This window comes from Narcine bancroftii, chromosome 3 (genome assembly GCF_036971445.1).
Source record: "Narcine bancroftii isolate sNarBan1 chromosome 3, sNarBan1.hap1, whole genome shotgun sequence".
Taxonomy (NCBI): domain Eukaryota; kingdom Metazoa; phylum Chordata; class Chondrichthyes; order Torpediniformes; family Narcinidae; genus Narcine; species Narcine bancroftii.
The window spans coordinates 297,306,367-297,324,529 of NC_091471.1; the positions used below are offsets into that span (position 1 = coordinate 297,306,367).

General features: G+C 29.7%; 1 protein-coding gene across 1 annotated transcript in view; it reads right to left on the minus strand.

Moving 5' to 3' along the window:
• Positions 1-884: 884 nt before the first annotated feature.
• hmg20b (high mobility group 20B) overlaps positions 885-18,163 on the minus strand; it is a 35,287-nt gene continuing 18,008 nt past the window's right edge. The window contains exons 8-10 of the mRNA XM_069928640.1: positions 6,220-6,435; positions 5,025-5,157; positions 885-2,110 (exon numbers count right to left, since the gene is read on the minus strand). Coding sequence (XP_069784741.1) covers positions 2,098-2,110; positions 5,025-5,157; positions 6,220-6,435 — 362 coding nt within the window. The 3' untranslated portion in view covers positions 885-2,097. The remainder of the gene's footprint in view (positions 2,111-5,024; positions 5,158-6,219; positions 6,436-18,163) is intronic.

Here is an 18,163-nt window from a genome sequence, read left to right on the forward strand (position 1 = left end):
CATGTATTAACCCTGAATTTCATTGCATTTCTAACTTTATAATCTTGCCCAATGATCTTGAAATGTTATTGGTCTTCCAAGACTGTTCCAGTGTCAGCTCATACATTCAGACCTGTTATAAATACTTCAGTATCATCAGTTAACCCTCAGCAATCCAGTTTCTAGTTATAAATGCAAGTTTACTTTTGCAACCCCACATCTACCCAGGTGATAGCTGAAAGTATTAATTACCCTTTTTTTGATCTGGATCAGACTTTCAAGCCTTACGAATATATTTTTTAAATCTTTCCAGAAGTAGAACAAGAACAGTGGCAAAAATTTATTAAAATGTAATGACATCTTGTGCAATTATTAATGTGATATAGTTACAACTGCATTCACTATGTTCCCCAGTTATTAGCTCCCTTTAAATATATTGAGAGTAAATAATGTTTATAGAACTTGATTATTGATGCTTTGTGGCATGATTAGCGCAATGCTATTATAGCGCCAGCAATCAGGACCAGAGTTTGATTCCCCTGCCATCTGTAAGGAGTTTGTATGTTTTCCCCATGTCTGCGTGGGTTTTCCCCGAGAGCTCGTTTCCTCCCACCATTCAAAGTGTACCAGGGGTGTAGGTCAATCAGGTGTAATTGGGCAGCATTGGTTCCTGCAATTATCCTCTCAGAATTTACACTAATAAAAAAATTAACAAAAATATGCCTGTATTTGTGTTCCACCCACTTGTTCTTTTTGTTTATTTTGCACGTAATGGTTTTCCTTTTTAAATACTGCATTAAAAGTTTGCCTTATATTCTTGAAGAAAATATTAAATTCATCACAACCAAATCATTAAGCAGTACACACAAGTATTGGTCTCTCAGTGTAAAAAAAATACAAACAAGTTGGATGCAGTTGTTTATTTTACACTTTTAGTTACATAAAAACAAGAGGATGAACAATATAGTGTCCCAATTTAAAGTTAAATGGCCCATTTAAAAAAGTTAAATGGAGAAAAAAAGTTTATTACAGTAGTTTCAATAGGTGCTCTGGTGCCAATGGAGAATCAACTTGCCTTAGGCTGCAAGCAGAGAAAACTGTATTTGAAAAAGAAATACAATTTAAAAAGCAAACAATAAAATGTTATTTGATTTTCTTTCCCCCACCCCCCCCCAAAAAAAATTCCAGCATTGTTATTTTCAGGGAAAGATTAACAACAGTATTCAAAATGGATTTCCTGGCAGAAAAATTGCTGGAAGTTACAAGTATTGAACTGGAAAAAGTTTGTTATACACAAAATATCAATTCACTTTCCACTAGGAAATGTTGTAAGTATCACCATTAAACTAATTTTCAGAAATGTTTTCTTTAATTAAATAGAAATCATACTGATCCATATATATATATTCTGATTAGTGTAGAGTAAAAGATTGATACAATTTGCAACTTAAGAATAAAGGTAAACTTTCTAAAGAACAACTGCATAATTTTTATTCCAAATGGAAGATTCCATAGAAGAACATTTCTAATAAAGACTAGGCCATTGCTCATGTCCTGCTAATTTTCCAAAAAAAAGTAGCAGAAGTTTCATTTCTTCACCATCTCTCATGTCCCCAAGAAGCTTCAAGATTTGAGTAATGTTTCAAAATAAATTTACAGCTGATGTAAAAATATTCTAAATGGTTACTGACATTTTCCCAATGGGGAATAATAATGAACTGTGTAAAATAGTGTTGTAAAACTAAGTCTAGACTAGTACCCGCGTTAAGTAAAGATTAAATGCTCCTGGGTTTGGCCGTTTAAAAAAAAGCATGTAATACAAAAAGAAACAAGTTCACAAAAATCCAAACCCCTAGTCATAAAAGCTCAAAGGCTTCTCCTTTTGCACAGATTCAAGTACTCCAATAAACAATATACTGAAAGAAATCAAACATCATAGCATTCATACAAGACAAATCATTAAGATCATGGGCATTCTAGTAAAATATCAAAACTGTAACACCAAATATGTACAATAATCAAAGACTAGAAAGGGGATTTGCATTATTTCCCATTTCTGCAAGTTCCAAGTGATCCAATATCAAGGATATGATCATTCTGGGAGCTCTCTTCCCATGTTCATAGTTTATCACTGAAAAGGAAGAATTTTAAGAACAATTATAAACCAAAAAAATTGCATTCTTTTGTTGCACCAAGATAATTTCGGGTTAAACATTAAATTAAATTATTTACCACAGCATAGTATAACCGGCCCTTCCAGTCCTCAAGATCTTGCTGCCCAAATACCCCAATTAATCTACAATGCTATTTTGAAGTGTGGGAGGAAACCAGAGCACCCAGCGGATACCCACGCAGGCACGGGAAGAACGCAAAAATTCCTTATAAACAATGCCAGATTTGAATCCGGGTGACTGGTGCCGTAACAGCATTGCGCTAACTGCTCTGCTAACCGTGTGCCCCTGCTCAATTTTCTTAATCTTCTCAATTTATATTTGAGAAAAGCTTAAATTTCAGGAAAATTACTGCAAGAAATGTCAGGAATTACTTGTAAACAGAACTTGGTCAGGATCCCACTACACACTCTCAGACCATAACCACAAGCTATACCAGTCTAGTGACTTCTTTAAAAAACATTGGTCTAATATATGCCTTACATCTCATTTAATATTCTTGAGTGCATTAGTTTGTGGATTTGGAAAATGATCATGATTACAAAAGTCCACTTGTCAGAGGGCAGGATGTAAGTAAAATAAATTTTAATTATTTTAAAATTTAGATCAACATCATGGTTACAAGTCTTTCCAGCCCATGAACCAGTGTTGCCCAAACTACAACCCCTCTATGTTTTGAAGCATGGGAGGAATCCAAAGCACCCGGAGGAAACCCATGCAGACACAGAGGGATCAGACAAACTCCTTACTGACAGCCCCAGATTTGAAACTGGGTCACTGGTGCTGTAATGGCATTGTGCTAACTGCCTCATCTGGAAATAACTGAAATTGAAGACGGAGTTTTAATCTATACTAGATATTTATTCAAAATATTCACAGTATATTTGCAATTCACGTGCAAGTCAGCGGCTTGGTAAACGCAATGCTGTTAGTGCCAGCGACTGGGGTTCAAATCCGGCGCTGTTGTCTGTAATATTATATATTCTTCCTGTGTCTGCATGGGTTTCCTCCGGGTATTCCATCACCATTCAAAAATGTAGGTCCATTGGGTATAATTGAGTAACACGAGCTTGTGGGCTGAAAAGGCCTGTTACTGTGTAAATTTTAATTTAAAATATTCTCTCATCTCTCTGCACAACAGCATACTGCAATCCTTCACCATTTAAATAATAATCGGATCTATTTATTCTTCCACAGTGATGACCTTGCATTCCATCTGCAAGATCCTTTCCCTTCTCACTCAACCCATCTTTTTCTCTGCATCTGTTCAATTAGCAAACTATATACGGTCCTTTCCTAAATCATTAATGTATATCATGAACAGTTTCAGGCCCCTGCATCACTCCACTCAGATTGCCAACCAGAGATACACTCTCTGCTTTTTCTTGGTTAACAAATCCTCCATCCATGCCCAACTCCATGCATCCTTATCTTATGGAGGAGTCTTTTATGTGACATCATGTTGCATACCTTCTGGAAAGCCAAGTATACATCATTATCATGTCACCTTCATTCACTGCACTTGTTAGTCAGATCAAAATTTCCATATCCAGTTTTGAATATCAAATTTTTAAAAAAATTTAATGGTAGATGGCAGCAGTGTTAGATTTCTATTGTCAATAATTTCAGAGTTTATACTATTTAGCGCAAAAGAAAGTTTTCAGTCAGAAGTACTTGGAAATTATAGTTGCATCTTCACAGGATGGAATCTTCATCTGATTTTATTCAATCCAAGTGATATCAAAAATTAATTGGATGTATTAGTTATAGAAAAGGCTGTGGGCTTCATCAATACCCAAATGTGGTGATAATCTGTAGAAATGACTGCTCTTCAAATGAAATCGTTATATCTAAAACACTGCCATCTACCCAAATGAACAGCTGAAATATGGCAAATACAATCCCACCAATTATGTACCATAAACAATGATAGAAGATGTCATTACAGTCTGACATAGTGCCACTTAGCTTCAAATCTCCCAAGACCATTTAACTCCATATCTAATGTTTAAAAATCTTGGTATAAATCAGGGCTTTTCAAACTTTTTCCTTTCCACTCAATCCTTATATCACAAGTGCTCTGTGTTTAGTAAGGGTGGTATGTGAGTGGGGTAGAAGGTTGAGAACCATTACTCTAGATCCAATTGTTACTGAAAAATTGCACATAACGAGTCCATTAGGTACAATTAAAACAGTGGTTTTCAAACTTTTTTTCACTCACATACCACTTCAAGAAAAAGTTTGAAAACCTCTGGTCTAAACCACTGGCAAAAGGTATTGTGGAAATAACTGCCCTTGACATTTCCACCCTGTAAAATACTCAACAAGGTGCAAAGTTGAAATTATTGTAACAATTCATTCATGTGACAACATTAACTACAATCCTAATTTCCCCATTCACAAAATTCTAACGCTATAACAACAATGATGTAGAACAATATTCTGAAAGTAAACATAATAATGATGTAATACATGCTGAAGTAAAAATCGGTCAAATTCATCTGTTCTTGCACTTCTACATGGTGCTTCCCGACGATGGGTCAAACAGGTGGATGATTGTCTAAGAATACTTGTAGCATTGTCGGCAAGATGAAGTTAATCAACCTCAACCCTATAGGTTGCATTATTTCAATGCAGGTCAAGTTAAAAGGCCACAATGAAAATGAAAAATCTTGTCCTTGGGATCCAATGCTACGGGCTATCCTGGCTATCTGTTGAGGACAGATGACCTGGCTACTGTAGCATCAGAGCACTAATCTCTAATGAATTTTGAAAAAAAAAAATCTAGTAATTAATCATCACCTCAATGAATGATGTATCAAGATTTGAACTCAATTAAATAGCATTTTCATTACTTTTACCTTTGAAACTTACCCATCCAATTGGCTGATTATCTCCTGCACCCTTCCAACTAATTTTTCATATTCTAAAGGACTACTCTCGATGATATTGTGAAGTTTGGCCATGTATGTATCAAGTGTTCCTTCAGTGGGTGTTTCTCCAGTGCCTAATAGCCAAGAAAAAAAAAGTCACAGATGGGAATGTCTGCTCATTTCAATAATGCAGATCAAGACACATCTGCAACCATGTTATTCTCTGCAAAACTAGCATACCAAGAATCAATGCCTCTTTTAAGGAGCTTAACATTTAATACAATGAATTAGTAGAAAAATACAAAACTCAAATCTATGTTGATACATTTGATTAAACCAAATCTGAAAAGATGGATATTGATTTATGGAAAAGTTTCAAAACAAATAAATTCAAGCAGAGAAAATAAAGCAACTTAATTTTTGTCAGTAGTTTACATCCTTGCACAACCAAACCCTGGTTACCATTTAATAACTGAAGGGGCAGTGGACTTCCCAACAAGATACAAATTCTGTGGAACTGGGAAACTGATTCTCACTTATGCAAGGATAGGTTGAATATAATCCTTTTACTAAAAAAAATCCATCTTAAAGAATAAAAATAAACAGGTCAAATTAATTCACGAGTTCCAAGTGTTTAGTGCAAATATTGTCCTTTTTTTTTTGAAAAAAAAGTCACCAACCTTTGAAATAGGTTTTTGAATCATGCAAACATTAAAGACCAACTAGATTGGCTGTGTCACATACAGGTGTGGGGGTGGAAAGGCTTGAATACTATCTGTGGAAGGAGAAACCATTAAAATCTCAGTTGGACAGAGATCTCCCTTGTCAGACTTCAACCCAAAATATTAAGTTTCTCTTTCTACAGATCCTGCTTGACCTACAGTGGATTTCCAATGACCTTGGTGGTCAGCAATATTTCAGAAAGTAGATCATTTTCTTGGCACATGACCATAACCAAAACAGACAATAACTTGCAGGAATAATACAGCAAGTTCCACATAATCTCTCTTCACCTTCCAGATGAACACAATATAATGATACAAGAAATACTTGAAATGTCAGACCAAATAAAAAGCAATTAAAGATTTTTAAAAATACACTTCCATCTATTCATTATTTAGAAAGATCTTTATCACTTAAAACAAATAGATACATCTTTTAGTACGTTGGTCTTGAAAAACTTTTCCATTTCTCACCTGGAATGGGAACACAAGCAAAGCTGGCAGTCAAGGCTTGTCGTACAGCTTGTAACTGGTGCTGCAATGTCAGTGTTTGTCTCTCTTCTAATGCCAACTCCTGCTCCAACTTCTCTTTGGCATTGTTCATACTTTCTATGTGTTTTTGTAAGATAACATTCTGCTCTTCAAATTCTACATTTGACTTTCTTAATTTCCGCAATTCTGATTCTCGTGCTAGAACAGAAACAAGCAGATTCACTTTTTTTTTTAAATAAAAGAAAAATATAATCAACTTTTTCCTTTTCCATTAAAAACCTCAAATTCTAAAAGGTCAGATCGGTTTCTTAATTATTGTGGCGGAGTTGATGTACATTTGCAGAGTATACTGCAGTAGCAGAAATTAGTGCACCTGCAGTTTAAATATTTCTAAAGAACAGGTTTAAAGCAATTTAAAGCACCTTTAGAGCAATTAATTTAGGTGAGGAGATTTACAGTTGGTGAACTGAACATAAAACATAAAGCATTCAAATACTTTAAAAAAAAGATTAGTCATAGTGATACCATGTATGTATCAAGTGTTCCTTCAGTGGGTGTTTCTCCAGGGCTTTGAAACTGAACCAACAAAGCAGCAGTTCATGCCACTTTATAAAGCACAAAATACCCCCGGAATGGCAATAACAACTTCCATAACTCATACATCTAGGGTCAGTAATTGGCCACAAATCATTTCTCACAAAGATCTAGCCATCTCTGTGCAAGAACACAGTTTCTGACAGTTGCAGCCATCAATTCAATAGGATCCATAAATTACCCAGCCACTGTGAATTAAGAATTTTGACAGACTGCATTCCACAAAGCACAAATTAACCTTCATGTTATGGTATCTAAACATTGAAATGAGCACATGTGATAAAGCCAAAGCTGAAATATCAATTATGCTTTTTTAAAAGTTTGTTTAAAATCATATTTGGATGTTCATGAGAGGAATTAGCTCCCACCACCCCCACACCCCCCCCCCACCCCCACCAAAAAGGGTCAAATAGGTTATTCATGAATAATTACAGTTAGGTGATCTAGTGTAACAGATCTCACATCTTGGATTTGTGGTGCAATTATGACTGATTATTATTTAAATAAACTAGCTGCTTTTAAAAATGCTATGCTGAAACTAGATATTGGATATTTCAAATTTTTAAAGAAATTTAAATTTTTTTTTAATAAATGTTTTATTTAAAAATGTTCCATACATGTAATTAAGAAATCATAATGCAATTTTTTTTTAAAAAGTATTCAAACCAGAGATTTTCATTCATTACATGATGGTTATAACACTGCCCCCCCTCCCTTAGCCTCTCTATCCCCTCTTAAAGAATAATATAGTATCTTGGTTTGCTTGGGGCATCGCCCCCTCCCCCCCAACACACTGGAACGCAACAGATTTTATAATGAACATTTTCATTTTAAGGAAGAAAGTTAACACAGGACTTGAGGCTGCAAGAACACACACAGATAGATTTGTAGATAGATAGATTTGTAGATAGATAGATTTGTAGATAGATAGATTTGTAGATAGATAGATTTGTAGATAGATAGATTTGTAGATAGATAGATTTGTAGATAGATAGATTTGTAGATAGATAGATTTGTAGATAGATAGATTTGTAGATAGATAGATTTGTAGATAGATAGATTTGTAGATAGATAGATTTGTAGATAGATAGATTTGTAGATAGATAGATTTGTAGATAGATAGATTTGTAGATAGATAGATTTGTAGATAGATAGATTTGTAGATAGATAGATTTGTAGATAGATAGATTTGTAGATAGATAGATTTGTAGATAGATAGATTTGTAGATAGATAGATTTGTAGATAGATAGATTTGTAGATAGATAGATTTGTAGATAGATAGATTTGTAGATAGATAGATTTGTAGATAGATAGATTTGTAGATAGATAGATTTGTAGATAGATAGATTTGTAGATAGATAGATTTGTAGATAGATAGATTTGTAGATAGATAGATTTGTAGATAGATAGATTTGTAGATAGATAGATTTGTAGATAGATAGATTTGTAGATAGATAGATTTGTAGATAGATAGATTTGTAGATAGATAGATTTGTAGATAGATAGATTTGTAGATAGATAGATTTGTAGATAGATAGATTTGTAGATAGATAGATTTGTAGATAGATAGATTTGTAGATAGATAGATTTGTAGATAGATAGATTTGTAGATAGATAGATTTGTAGATAGATAGATTTGTAGATAGATAGATTTGTAGATAGATAGATTTGTAGATAGATAGATTTGTAGATAGATAGATTTGTAGATAGATAGATTTGTAGATAGATAGATTTGTAGATAGATAGATTTGTAGATAGATAGATTTGTAGATAGATAGATTTGTAGATAGATAGATTTGTAGATAGATAGATTTGTAGATAGATAGATTTGTAGATAGATAGATTTGTAGATAGATAGATTTGTAGATAGATAGATTTGTAGATAGATAGATTTGTAGATAGATAGATTTGTAGATAGATAGATTTGTAGATAGATAGATTTGTAGATAGATAGATTTGTAGATAGATAGATTTGTAGATAGATAGATTTGTAGATAGATAGATTTGTAGATAGATAGATTTGTAGATAGATAGATTTGTAGATAGATAGATTTGTAGATAGATAGATTTGTAGATAGATAGATTTGTAGATAGATAGATTTGTAGATAGATAGATTTGTAGATAGATAGATTTGTAGATAGATAGATTTGTAGATAGATAGATTTGTAGATAGATAGATTTGTAGATAGATAGATTTGTAGATAGATAGATTTGTAGATAGATAGATTTGTAGATAGATAGATTTGTAGATAGATAGATTTGTAGATAGATAGATTTGTAGATAGATAGATTTGTAGATAGATAGATTTGTAGATAGATAGATTTGTAGATAGATAGATTTGTAGATAGATAGATTTGTAGATAGATAGATTTGTAGATAGATAGATTTGTAGATAGATAGATTTGTAGATAGATAGATTTGTAGATAGATAGATTTGTAGATAGATAGATTTGTAGATAGATAGATTTGTAGATAGATAGATTTGTAGATAGATAGATTTGTAGATAGATAGATTTGTAGATAGATAGATTTGTAGATAGATAGATTTGTAGATAGATAGATTTGTAGATAGATAGATTTGTAGATAGATAGATTTGTAGATAGATAGATTTGTAGATAGATAGATTTGTAGATAGATAGATTTGTAGATAGATAGATTTGTAGATAGATAGATTTGTAGATAGATAGATTTGTAGATAGATAGATTTGTAGATAGATAGATTTGTAGATAGATAGATTTGTAGATAGATAGATTTGTAGATAGATAGATTTGTAGATAGATAGATTTGTAGATAGATAGATTTGTAGATAGATAGATTTGTAGATAGATAGATTTGTAGATAGATAGATTTGTAGATAGATAGATTTGTAGATAGATAGATTTGTAGATAGATAGATTTGTAGATAGATAGATTTGTAGATAGATAGATTTGTAGATAGATAGATTTGTAGATAGATAGATTTGTAGATAGATAGATTTGTAGATAGATAGATTTGTAGATAGATAGATTTGTAGATAGATAGATTTGTAGATAGATAGATTTGTAGATAGATAGATTTGTAGATAGATAGATTTGTAGATAGATAGATTTGTAGATAGATAGATTTGTAGATAGATAGATTTGTAGATAGATAGATTTGTAGATAGATAGATTTGTAGATAGATAGATTTGTAGATAGATAGATTTGTAGATAGATAGATTTGTAGATAGATAGATTTGTAGATAGATAGATTTGTAGATAGATAGATTTGTAGATAGATAGATTTGTAGATAGATAGATTTGTAGATAGATAGATTTGTAGATAGATAGATTTGTAGATAGATAGATTTGTAGATAGATAGATTTGTAGATAGATAGATTTGTAGATAGATAGATTTGTAGATAGATAGATTTGTAGATAGATAGATTTGTAGATAGATAGATTTGTAGATAGATAGATTTGTAGATAGATAGATTTGTAGATAGATAGATTTGTAGATAGATAGATTTGTAGATAGATAGATTTGTAGATAGATAGATTTGTAGATAGATAGATTTGTAGATAGATAGATTTGTAGATAGATAGATTTGTAGATAGATAGATTTGTAGATAGATAGATTTGTAGATAGATAGATTTGTAGATAGATAGATTTGTAGATAGATAGATTTGTAGATAGATAGATTTGTAGATAGATAGATTTGTAGATAGATAGATTTGTAGATAGATAGATTTGTAGATAGATAGATTTGTAGATAGATAGATTTGTAGATAGATAGATTTGTAGATAGATAGATTTGTAGATAGATAGATTTGTAGATAGATAGATTTGTAGATAGATAGATTTGTAGATAGATAGATTTGTAGATAGATAGATTTGTAGATAGATAGATTTGTAGATAGATAGATTTGTAGATAGATAGATTTGTAGATAGATAGATTTGTAGATAGATAGATTTGTAGATAGATAGATTTGTAGATAGATAGATTTGTAGATAGATAGATTTGTAGATAGATAGATTTGTAGATAGATAGATTTGTAGATAGATAGATTTGTAGATAGATAGATTTGTAGATAGATAGATTTGTAGATAGATAGATTTGTAGATAGATAGATTTGTAGATAGATAGATTTGTAGATAGATAGATTTGTAGATAGATAGATTTGTAGATAGATAGATTTGTAGATAGATAGATTTGTAGATAGATAGATTTGTAGATAGATAGATTTGTAGATAGATAGATTTGTAGATAGATAGATTTGTAGATAGATAGATTTGTAGATAGATAGATTTGTAGATAGATAGATTTGTAGATAGATAGATTTGTAGATAGATAGATTTGTAGATAGATAGATTTGTAGATAGATAGATTTGTAGATAGATAGATTTGTAGATAGATAGATTTGTAGATAGATAGATTTGTAGATAGATAGATTTGTAGATAGATAGATTTGTAGATAGATAGATTTGTAGATAGATAGATTTGTAGATAGATAGATTTGTAGATAGATAGATTTGTAGATAGATAGATTTGTAGATAGATAGATTTGTAGATAGATAGATTTGTAGATAGATAGATTTGTAGATAGATAGATTTGTAGATAGATAGATTTGTAGATAGATAGATTTGTAGATAGATAGATTTGTAGATAGATAGATTTGTAGATAGATAGATTTGTAGATAGATAGATTTGTAGATAGATAGATTTGTAGATAGATAGATTTGTAGATAGATAGATTTGTAGATAGATAGATTTGTAGATAGATAGATTTGTAGATAGATAGATTTGTAGATAGATAGATTTGTAGATAGATAGATTTGTAGATAGATAGATTTGTAGATAGATAGATTTGTAGATAGATAGATTTGTAGATAGATAGATTTGTAGATAGATAGATTTGTAGATAGATAGATTTGTAGATAGATAGATTTGTAGATAGATAGATTTGTAGATAGATAGATTTGTAGATAGATAGATTTGTAGATAGATAGATTTGTAGATAGATAGATTTGTAGATAGATAGATTTGTAGATAGATAGATTTGTAGATAGATAGATTTGTAGATAGATAGATTTGTAGATAGATAGATTTGTAGATAGATAGATTTGTAGATAGATAGATTTGTAGATAGATAGATTTGTAGATAGATAGATTTGTAGATAGATAGATTTGTAGATAGATAGATTTGTAGATAGATAGATTTGTAGATAGATAGATTTGTAGATAGATAGATTTGTAGATAGATAGATTTGTAGATAGATAGATTTGTAGATAGATAGATTTGTAGATAGATAGATTTGTAGATAGATAGATTTGTAGATAGATAGATTTGTAGATAGATAGATTTGTAGATAGATAGATTTGTAGATAGATAGATTTGTAGATAGATAGATTTGTAGATAGATAGATTTGTAGATAGATAGATTTGTAGATAGATAGATTTGTAGATAGATAGATTTGTAGATAGATAGATTTGTAGATAGATAGATTTGTAGATAGATAGATTTGTAGATAGATAGATTTGTAGATAGATAGATTTGTAGATAGATAGATTTGTAGATAGATAGATTTGTAGATAGATAGATTTGTAGATAGATAGATTTGTAGATAGATAGATTTGTAGATAGATAGATTTGTAGATAGATAGATTTGTAGATAGATAGATTTGTAGATAGATAGATTTGTAGATAGATAGATTTGTAGATAGATAGATTTGTAGATAGATAGATTTGTAGATAGATAGATTTGTAGATAGATAGATTTGTAGATAGATAGATTTGTAGATAGATAGATTTGTAGATAGATAGATTTGTAGATAGATAGATTTGTAGATAGATAGATTTGTAGATAGATAGATTTGTAGATAGATAGATTTGTAGATAGATAGATTTGTAGATAGATAGATTTGTAGATAGATAGATTTGTAGATAGATAGATTTGTAGATAGATAGATTTGTAGATAGATAGATTTGTAGATAGATAGATTTGTAGATAGATAGATTTGTAGATAGATAGATTTGTAGATAGATAGATTTGTAGATAGATAGATTTGTAGATAGATAGATTTGTAGATAGATAGATTTGTAGATAGATAGATTTGTAGATAGATAGATTTGTAGATAGATAGATTTGTAGATAGATAGATTTGTAGATAGATAGATTTGTAGATAGATAGATTTGTAGATAGATAGATTTGTAGATAGATAGATTTGTAGATAGATAGATTTGTAGATAGATAGATTTGTAGATAGATAGATTTGTAGATAGATAGATTTGTAGATAGATAGATTTGTAGATAGATAGATTTGTAGATAGATAGATTTGTAGATAGATAGATTTGTAGATAGATAGATTTGTAGATAGATAGATTTGTAGATAGATAGATTTGTAGATAGATAGATTTGTAGATAGATAGATTTGTAGATAGATAGATTTGTAGATAGATAGATTTGTAGATAGATAGATTTGTAGATAGATAGATTTGTAGATAGATAGATTTGTAGATAGATAGATTTGTAGATAGATAGATTTGTAGATAGATAGATTTGTAGATAGATAGATTTGTAGATAGATAGATTTGTAGATAGATAGATTTGTAGATAGATAGATTTGTAGATAGATAGATTTGTAGATAGATAGATTTGTAGATAGATAGATTTGTAGATAGATAGATTTGTAGATAGATAGATTTGTAGATAGATAGATTTGTAGATAGATAGATTTGTAGATAGATAGATTTGTAGATAGATAGATTTGTAGATAGATAGATTTGTAGATAGATAGATTTGTAGATAGATAGATTTGTAGATAGATAGATTTGTAGATAGATAGATTTGTAGATAGATAGATTTGTAGATAGATAGATTTGTAGATAGATAGATTTGTAGATAGATAGATTTGTAGATAGATAGATTTGTAGATAGATAGATTTGTAGATAGATAGATTTGTAGATAGATAGATTTGTAGATAGATAGATTTGTAGATAGATAGATTTGTAGATAGATAGATTTGTAGATAGATAGATTTGTAGATAGATAGATTTGTAGATAGATAGATTTGTAGATAGATAGATTTGTAGATAGATAGATTTGTAGATAGATAGATTTGTAGATAGATAGATTTGTAGATAGATAGATTTGTAGATAGATAGATTTGTAGATAGATAGATTTGTAGATAGATAGATTTGTAGATAGATAGATTTGTAGATAGATAGATTTGTAGATAGATAGATTTGTAGATAGATAGATTTGTAGATAGATAGATTTGTAGATAGATAGATTTGTAGATAGATAGATTTGTAGATAGATAGATTTGTAGATAGATAGATTTGTAGATAGATAGATTTGTAGATAGATAGATTTGTAGATAGATAGATTTGTAGATAGATAGATTTGTAGATAGATAGATTTGTAGATAGATAGATTTGTAGATAGATAGATTTGTAGATAGATAGATTTGTAGATAGATAGATTTGTAGATAGATAGATTTGTAGATAGATAGATTTGTAGATAGATAGATTTGTAGATAGATAGATTTGTAGATAGATAGATTTGTAGATAGATAGATTTGTAGATAGATAGATTTGTAGATAGATAGATTTGTAGATAGATAGATTTGTAGATAGATAGATTTGTAGATAGATAGATTTGTAGATAGATAGATTTGTAGATAGATAGATTTGTAGATAGATAGATTTGTAGATAGATAGATTTGTAGATAGATAGATTTGTAGATAGATAGATTTGTAGATAGATAGATTTGTAGATAGATAGATTTGTAGATAGATAGATTTGTAGATAGATAGATTTGTAGATAGATAGATTTGTAGATAGATAGATTTGTAGATAGATAGATTTGTAGATAGATAGATTTGTAGATAGATAGATTTGTAGATAGATAGATTTGTAGATAGATAGATTTGTAGATAGATAGATTTGTAGATAGATAGATTTGTAGATAGATAGATTTGTAGATAGATAGATTTGTAGATAGATAGATTTGTAGATAGATAGATTTGTAGATAGATAGATTTGTAGATAGATAGATTTGTAGATAGATAGATTTGTAGATAGATAGATTTGTAGATAGATAGATTTGTAGATAGATAGATTTGTAGATAGATAGATTTGTAGATAGATAGATTTGTAGATAGATAGATTTGTAGATAGATAGATTTGTAGATAGATAGATTTGTAGATAGATAGATTTGTAGATAGATAGATTTGTAGATAGATAGATTTGTAGATAGATAGATTTGTAGATAGATAGATTTGTAGATAGATAGATTTGTAGATAGATAGATTTGTAGATAGATAGATTTGTAGATAGATAGATTTGTAGATAGATAGATTTGTAGATAGATAGATTTGTAGATAGATAGATTTGTAGATAGATAGATTTGTAGATAGATAGATTTGTAGATAGATAGATTTGTAGATAGATAGATTTGTAGATAGATAGATTTGTAGATAGATAGATTTGTAGATAGATAGATTTGTAGATAGATAGATTTGTAGATAGATAGATTTGTAGATAGATAGATTTGTAGATAGATAGATTTGTAGATAGATAGATTTGTAGATAGATAGATTTGTAGATAGATAGATTTGTAGATAGATAGATTTGTAGATAGATAGATTTGTAGATAGATAGATTTGTAGATAGATAGATTTGTAGATAGATATATTTGTAGATAGATATATTTGTAGATAGATATATTTGTAGATAGATATATTTGTAGATAGATATATTTGTAGATAGATATATTTGTAGATAGATATATTTGTAGATAGATATATTTGTAGATAGATATATTTGTAGATAGATATATTTGTAGATAGATATATTTGTAGATAGATATATTTGTAGATAGATATATTTGTAGATAGATATATTTGTAGATATATATATATTTGTAGATATATATATATTTGTAGATATATATATATATATTTGTAGATATATATATATATATTTGTAGATATATATATATATATTTGTAGATATATATATATATTTGTAGATATATATATATATTTGTAGATATATATATATTTGTAGATATATATATATTTGTAGATATATATATATTTGTAGATATATATATATTTGTAGATATATATATATTTGTAGATATATATATATATATTTGTAGATATATATATATATATTTGTAGATATATATATATATTTGTAGATATATATATATATATTTGTAGATATATATATATATATTTGTAGATATATATATATATATTTGTAGATATATATGAAGCAAGGCTGTGTTCTCGCACCAACCCTCTTTTCAATCTTCTTCAGCATGATGCTGAACCAAGTCATGAAAGACCCCAACAATGAAGACGCTGTTTACATCTGGTACCGCACGGATGGCAGTCTCTTCAATCTGAGGCGCCTGCAAGCTCACACCAAGACACAAGAGAAACTCGTCCTTGAACTACTCTTTGCAGATGATGCCGCTTTAGTTGCCCATTCAGAGCCAGCTCTTCAGCGCTTGACGTCCTGCTTTGCGGAAACTGCCAAAATGTTTGGCCTGGAAGTCAGCCTGAAGAAAACTGAGGTCCTCCATCAGCCAGCTCCCCACCATGACTACCAGCCCTCCCACATCTCCCTCGGGCAAACAAAACTCAAAATGGTCAACCAGTTTACTTATCTCGGCTGCACCATTTCATCTGATGCAAGGATCGACAACGAGATAGATAACAGACTCGCCAAGGCAAATAGCGCCTTTGGAAGACTACACAAAAGAGTCTGGAAAAACAACCTCACAAAGATTAGTGTATACAGAGCCGTTGTCATACCCACACTCTCCTGTTCAGCTCCGAATCATGGGTCCTCTACCGGCACCACCTACGGCTCCTAGAACGCTTCCACCAGCGTTGTCTCCGCTCCATCCTCAACATCCATTGGAGCGCTTACACCCCTAACGTCGAAGTACTCGAGATGGCAGAGGTCGACAGCATCGAGTCCACGCTGCTGAAGATCCAGCTGCGCTGGATGGGTCACGTCTCCAGAATGGAGGACCATCGCCTTCCCAAGATCGTGTTATATGGCAAGCTCTCCACTGGCCACCGTGACAGAGGTGCACCAAAGAAGAGGTACAAGGACTGCCTAAAGAAATCTCTTGGTGCCTGCCACACTGACCACCACCAGTGGGCTGATATCGCCTCAAACCGTGCATCTTGGCGCCTCACAGTTTGGCGGGCAGCAACCTCCTTTGAAGAAGACCGCAGAGCCCACCTCACTGACAAAAGGCAAAGGAGGAAAAACCCAACACCCAACCCCAACCAACAAATTTTCCCTTGCAACCGCTGCAATCGTGTCTGCCTGTCCCGCATCGGACTTGTCAGCCACAAACGAGCCTGCAGCTGACGTGGACTTTTTACCCCCTCCATAAATCTTCGTCCGCGAAGCCAAGCCAAAGAAGATATTTGTAGATATATATATTCATATTTTTATTCACATTTATTTTTTATTTATTTTTATTCACATTTATTTTTTATTTATTTTTATTCACATTTATTTTTTATTTATTTTTATTCACATTTATTTTTTATTTATTTTTATTCACATTTATTTTTTATTTATTTTTATTCACATTTATTTTTTATTTATTTTTATTCACATTTATTTTTTATTTATTTTTATTCACATTTATTTTTTATTTATTTTTATTCACAGTTATTTTTTATTTATTTTTATTCACAGTTATTTTTTATTTATTTTTATTCACATTTATTTTTTATTCATTTTTATTCACATTTATTTTTTATTCATTTTTATTCACATTTATTTTTTATTTATTTTTATTCACATTTATTTTTTATTTATTTTTATTCACAGTTATTTTTTATTTATTTTTATTCATATTTATTTTTTATTTATTTTTATTCATATTTATTTTTTATTTATTTTTATTCATATTTATTTTTTATTTATTTTTATTCATATTTATTTTTTATTTATTTTTATTCATAAATATTTTTTATTTATTTTTATTCATGTTTATTTTTTATTTATTTTTATTCATATTTATTTTTTATTTATTTTTATTCGTATTTATTTTTTATTTATTTTTATTCTTATTTATTTTTTATTTATTTTTATTTTTATTTATTTTTTATTAATATTTATTTTTTATTTATTTATATTTATATTTATTTTTTTATTAAATTTATATTTATTTATATTTATTTATATTTATTTATATTTATTTATATTTATTTATATTTATTTATATTTATTTATATTTATTTATATTTAGATATATTTATTTATATTTATTTATAGATATATTTATATCTATATTTATTTATTTATACCC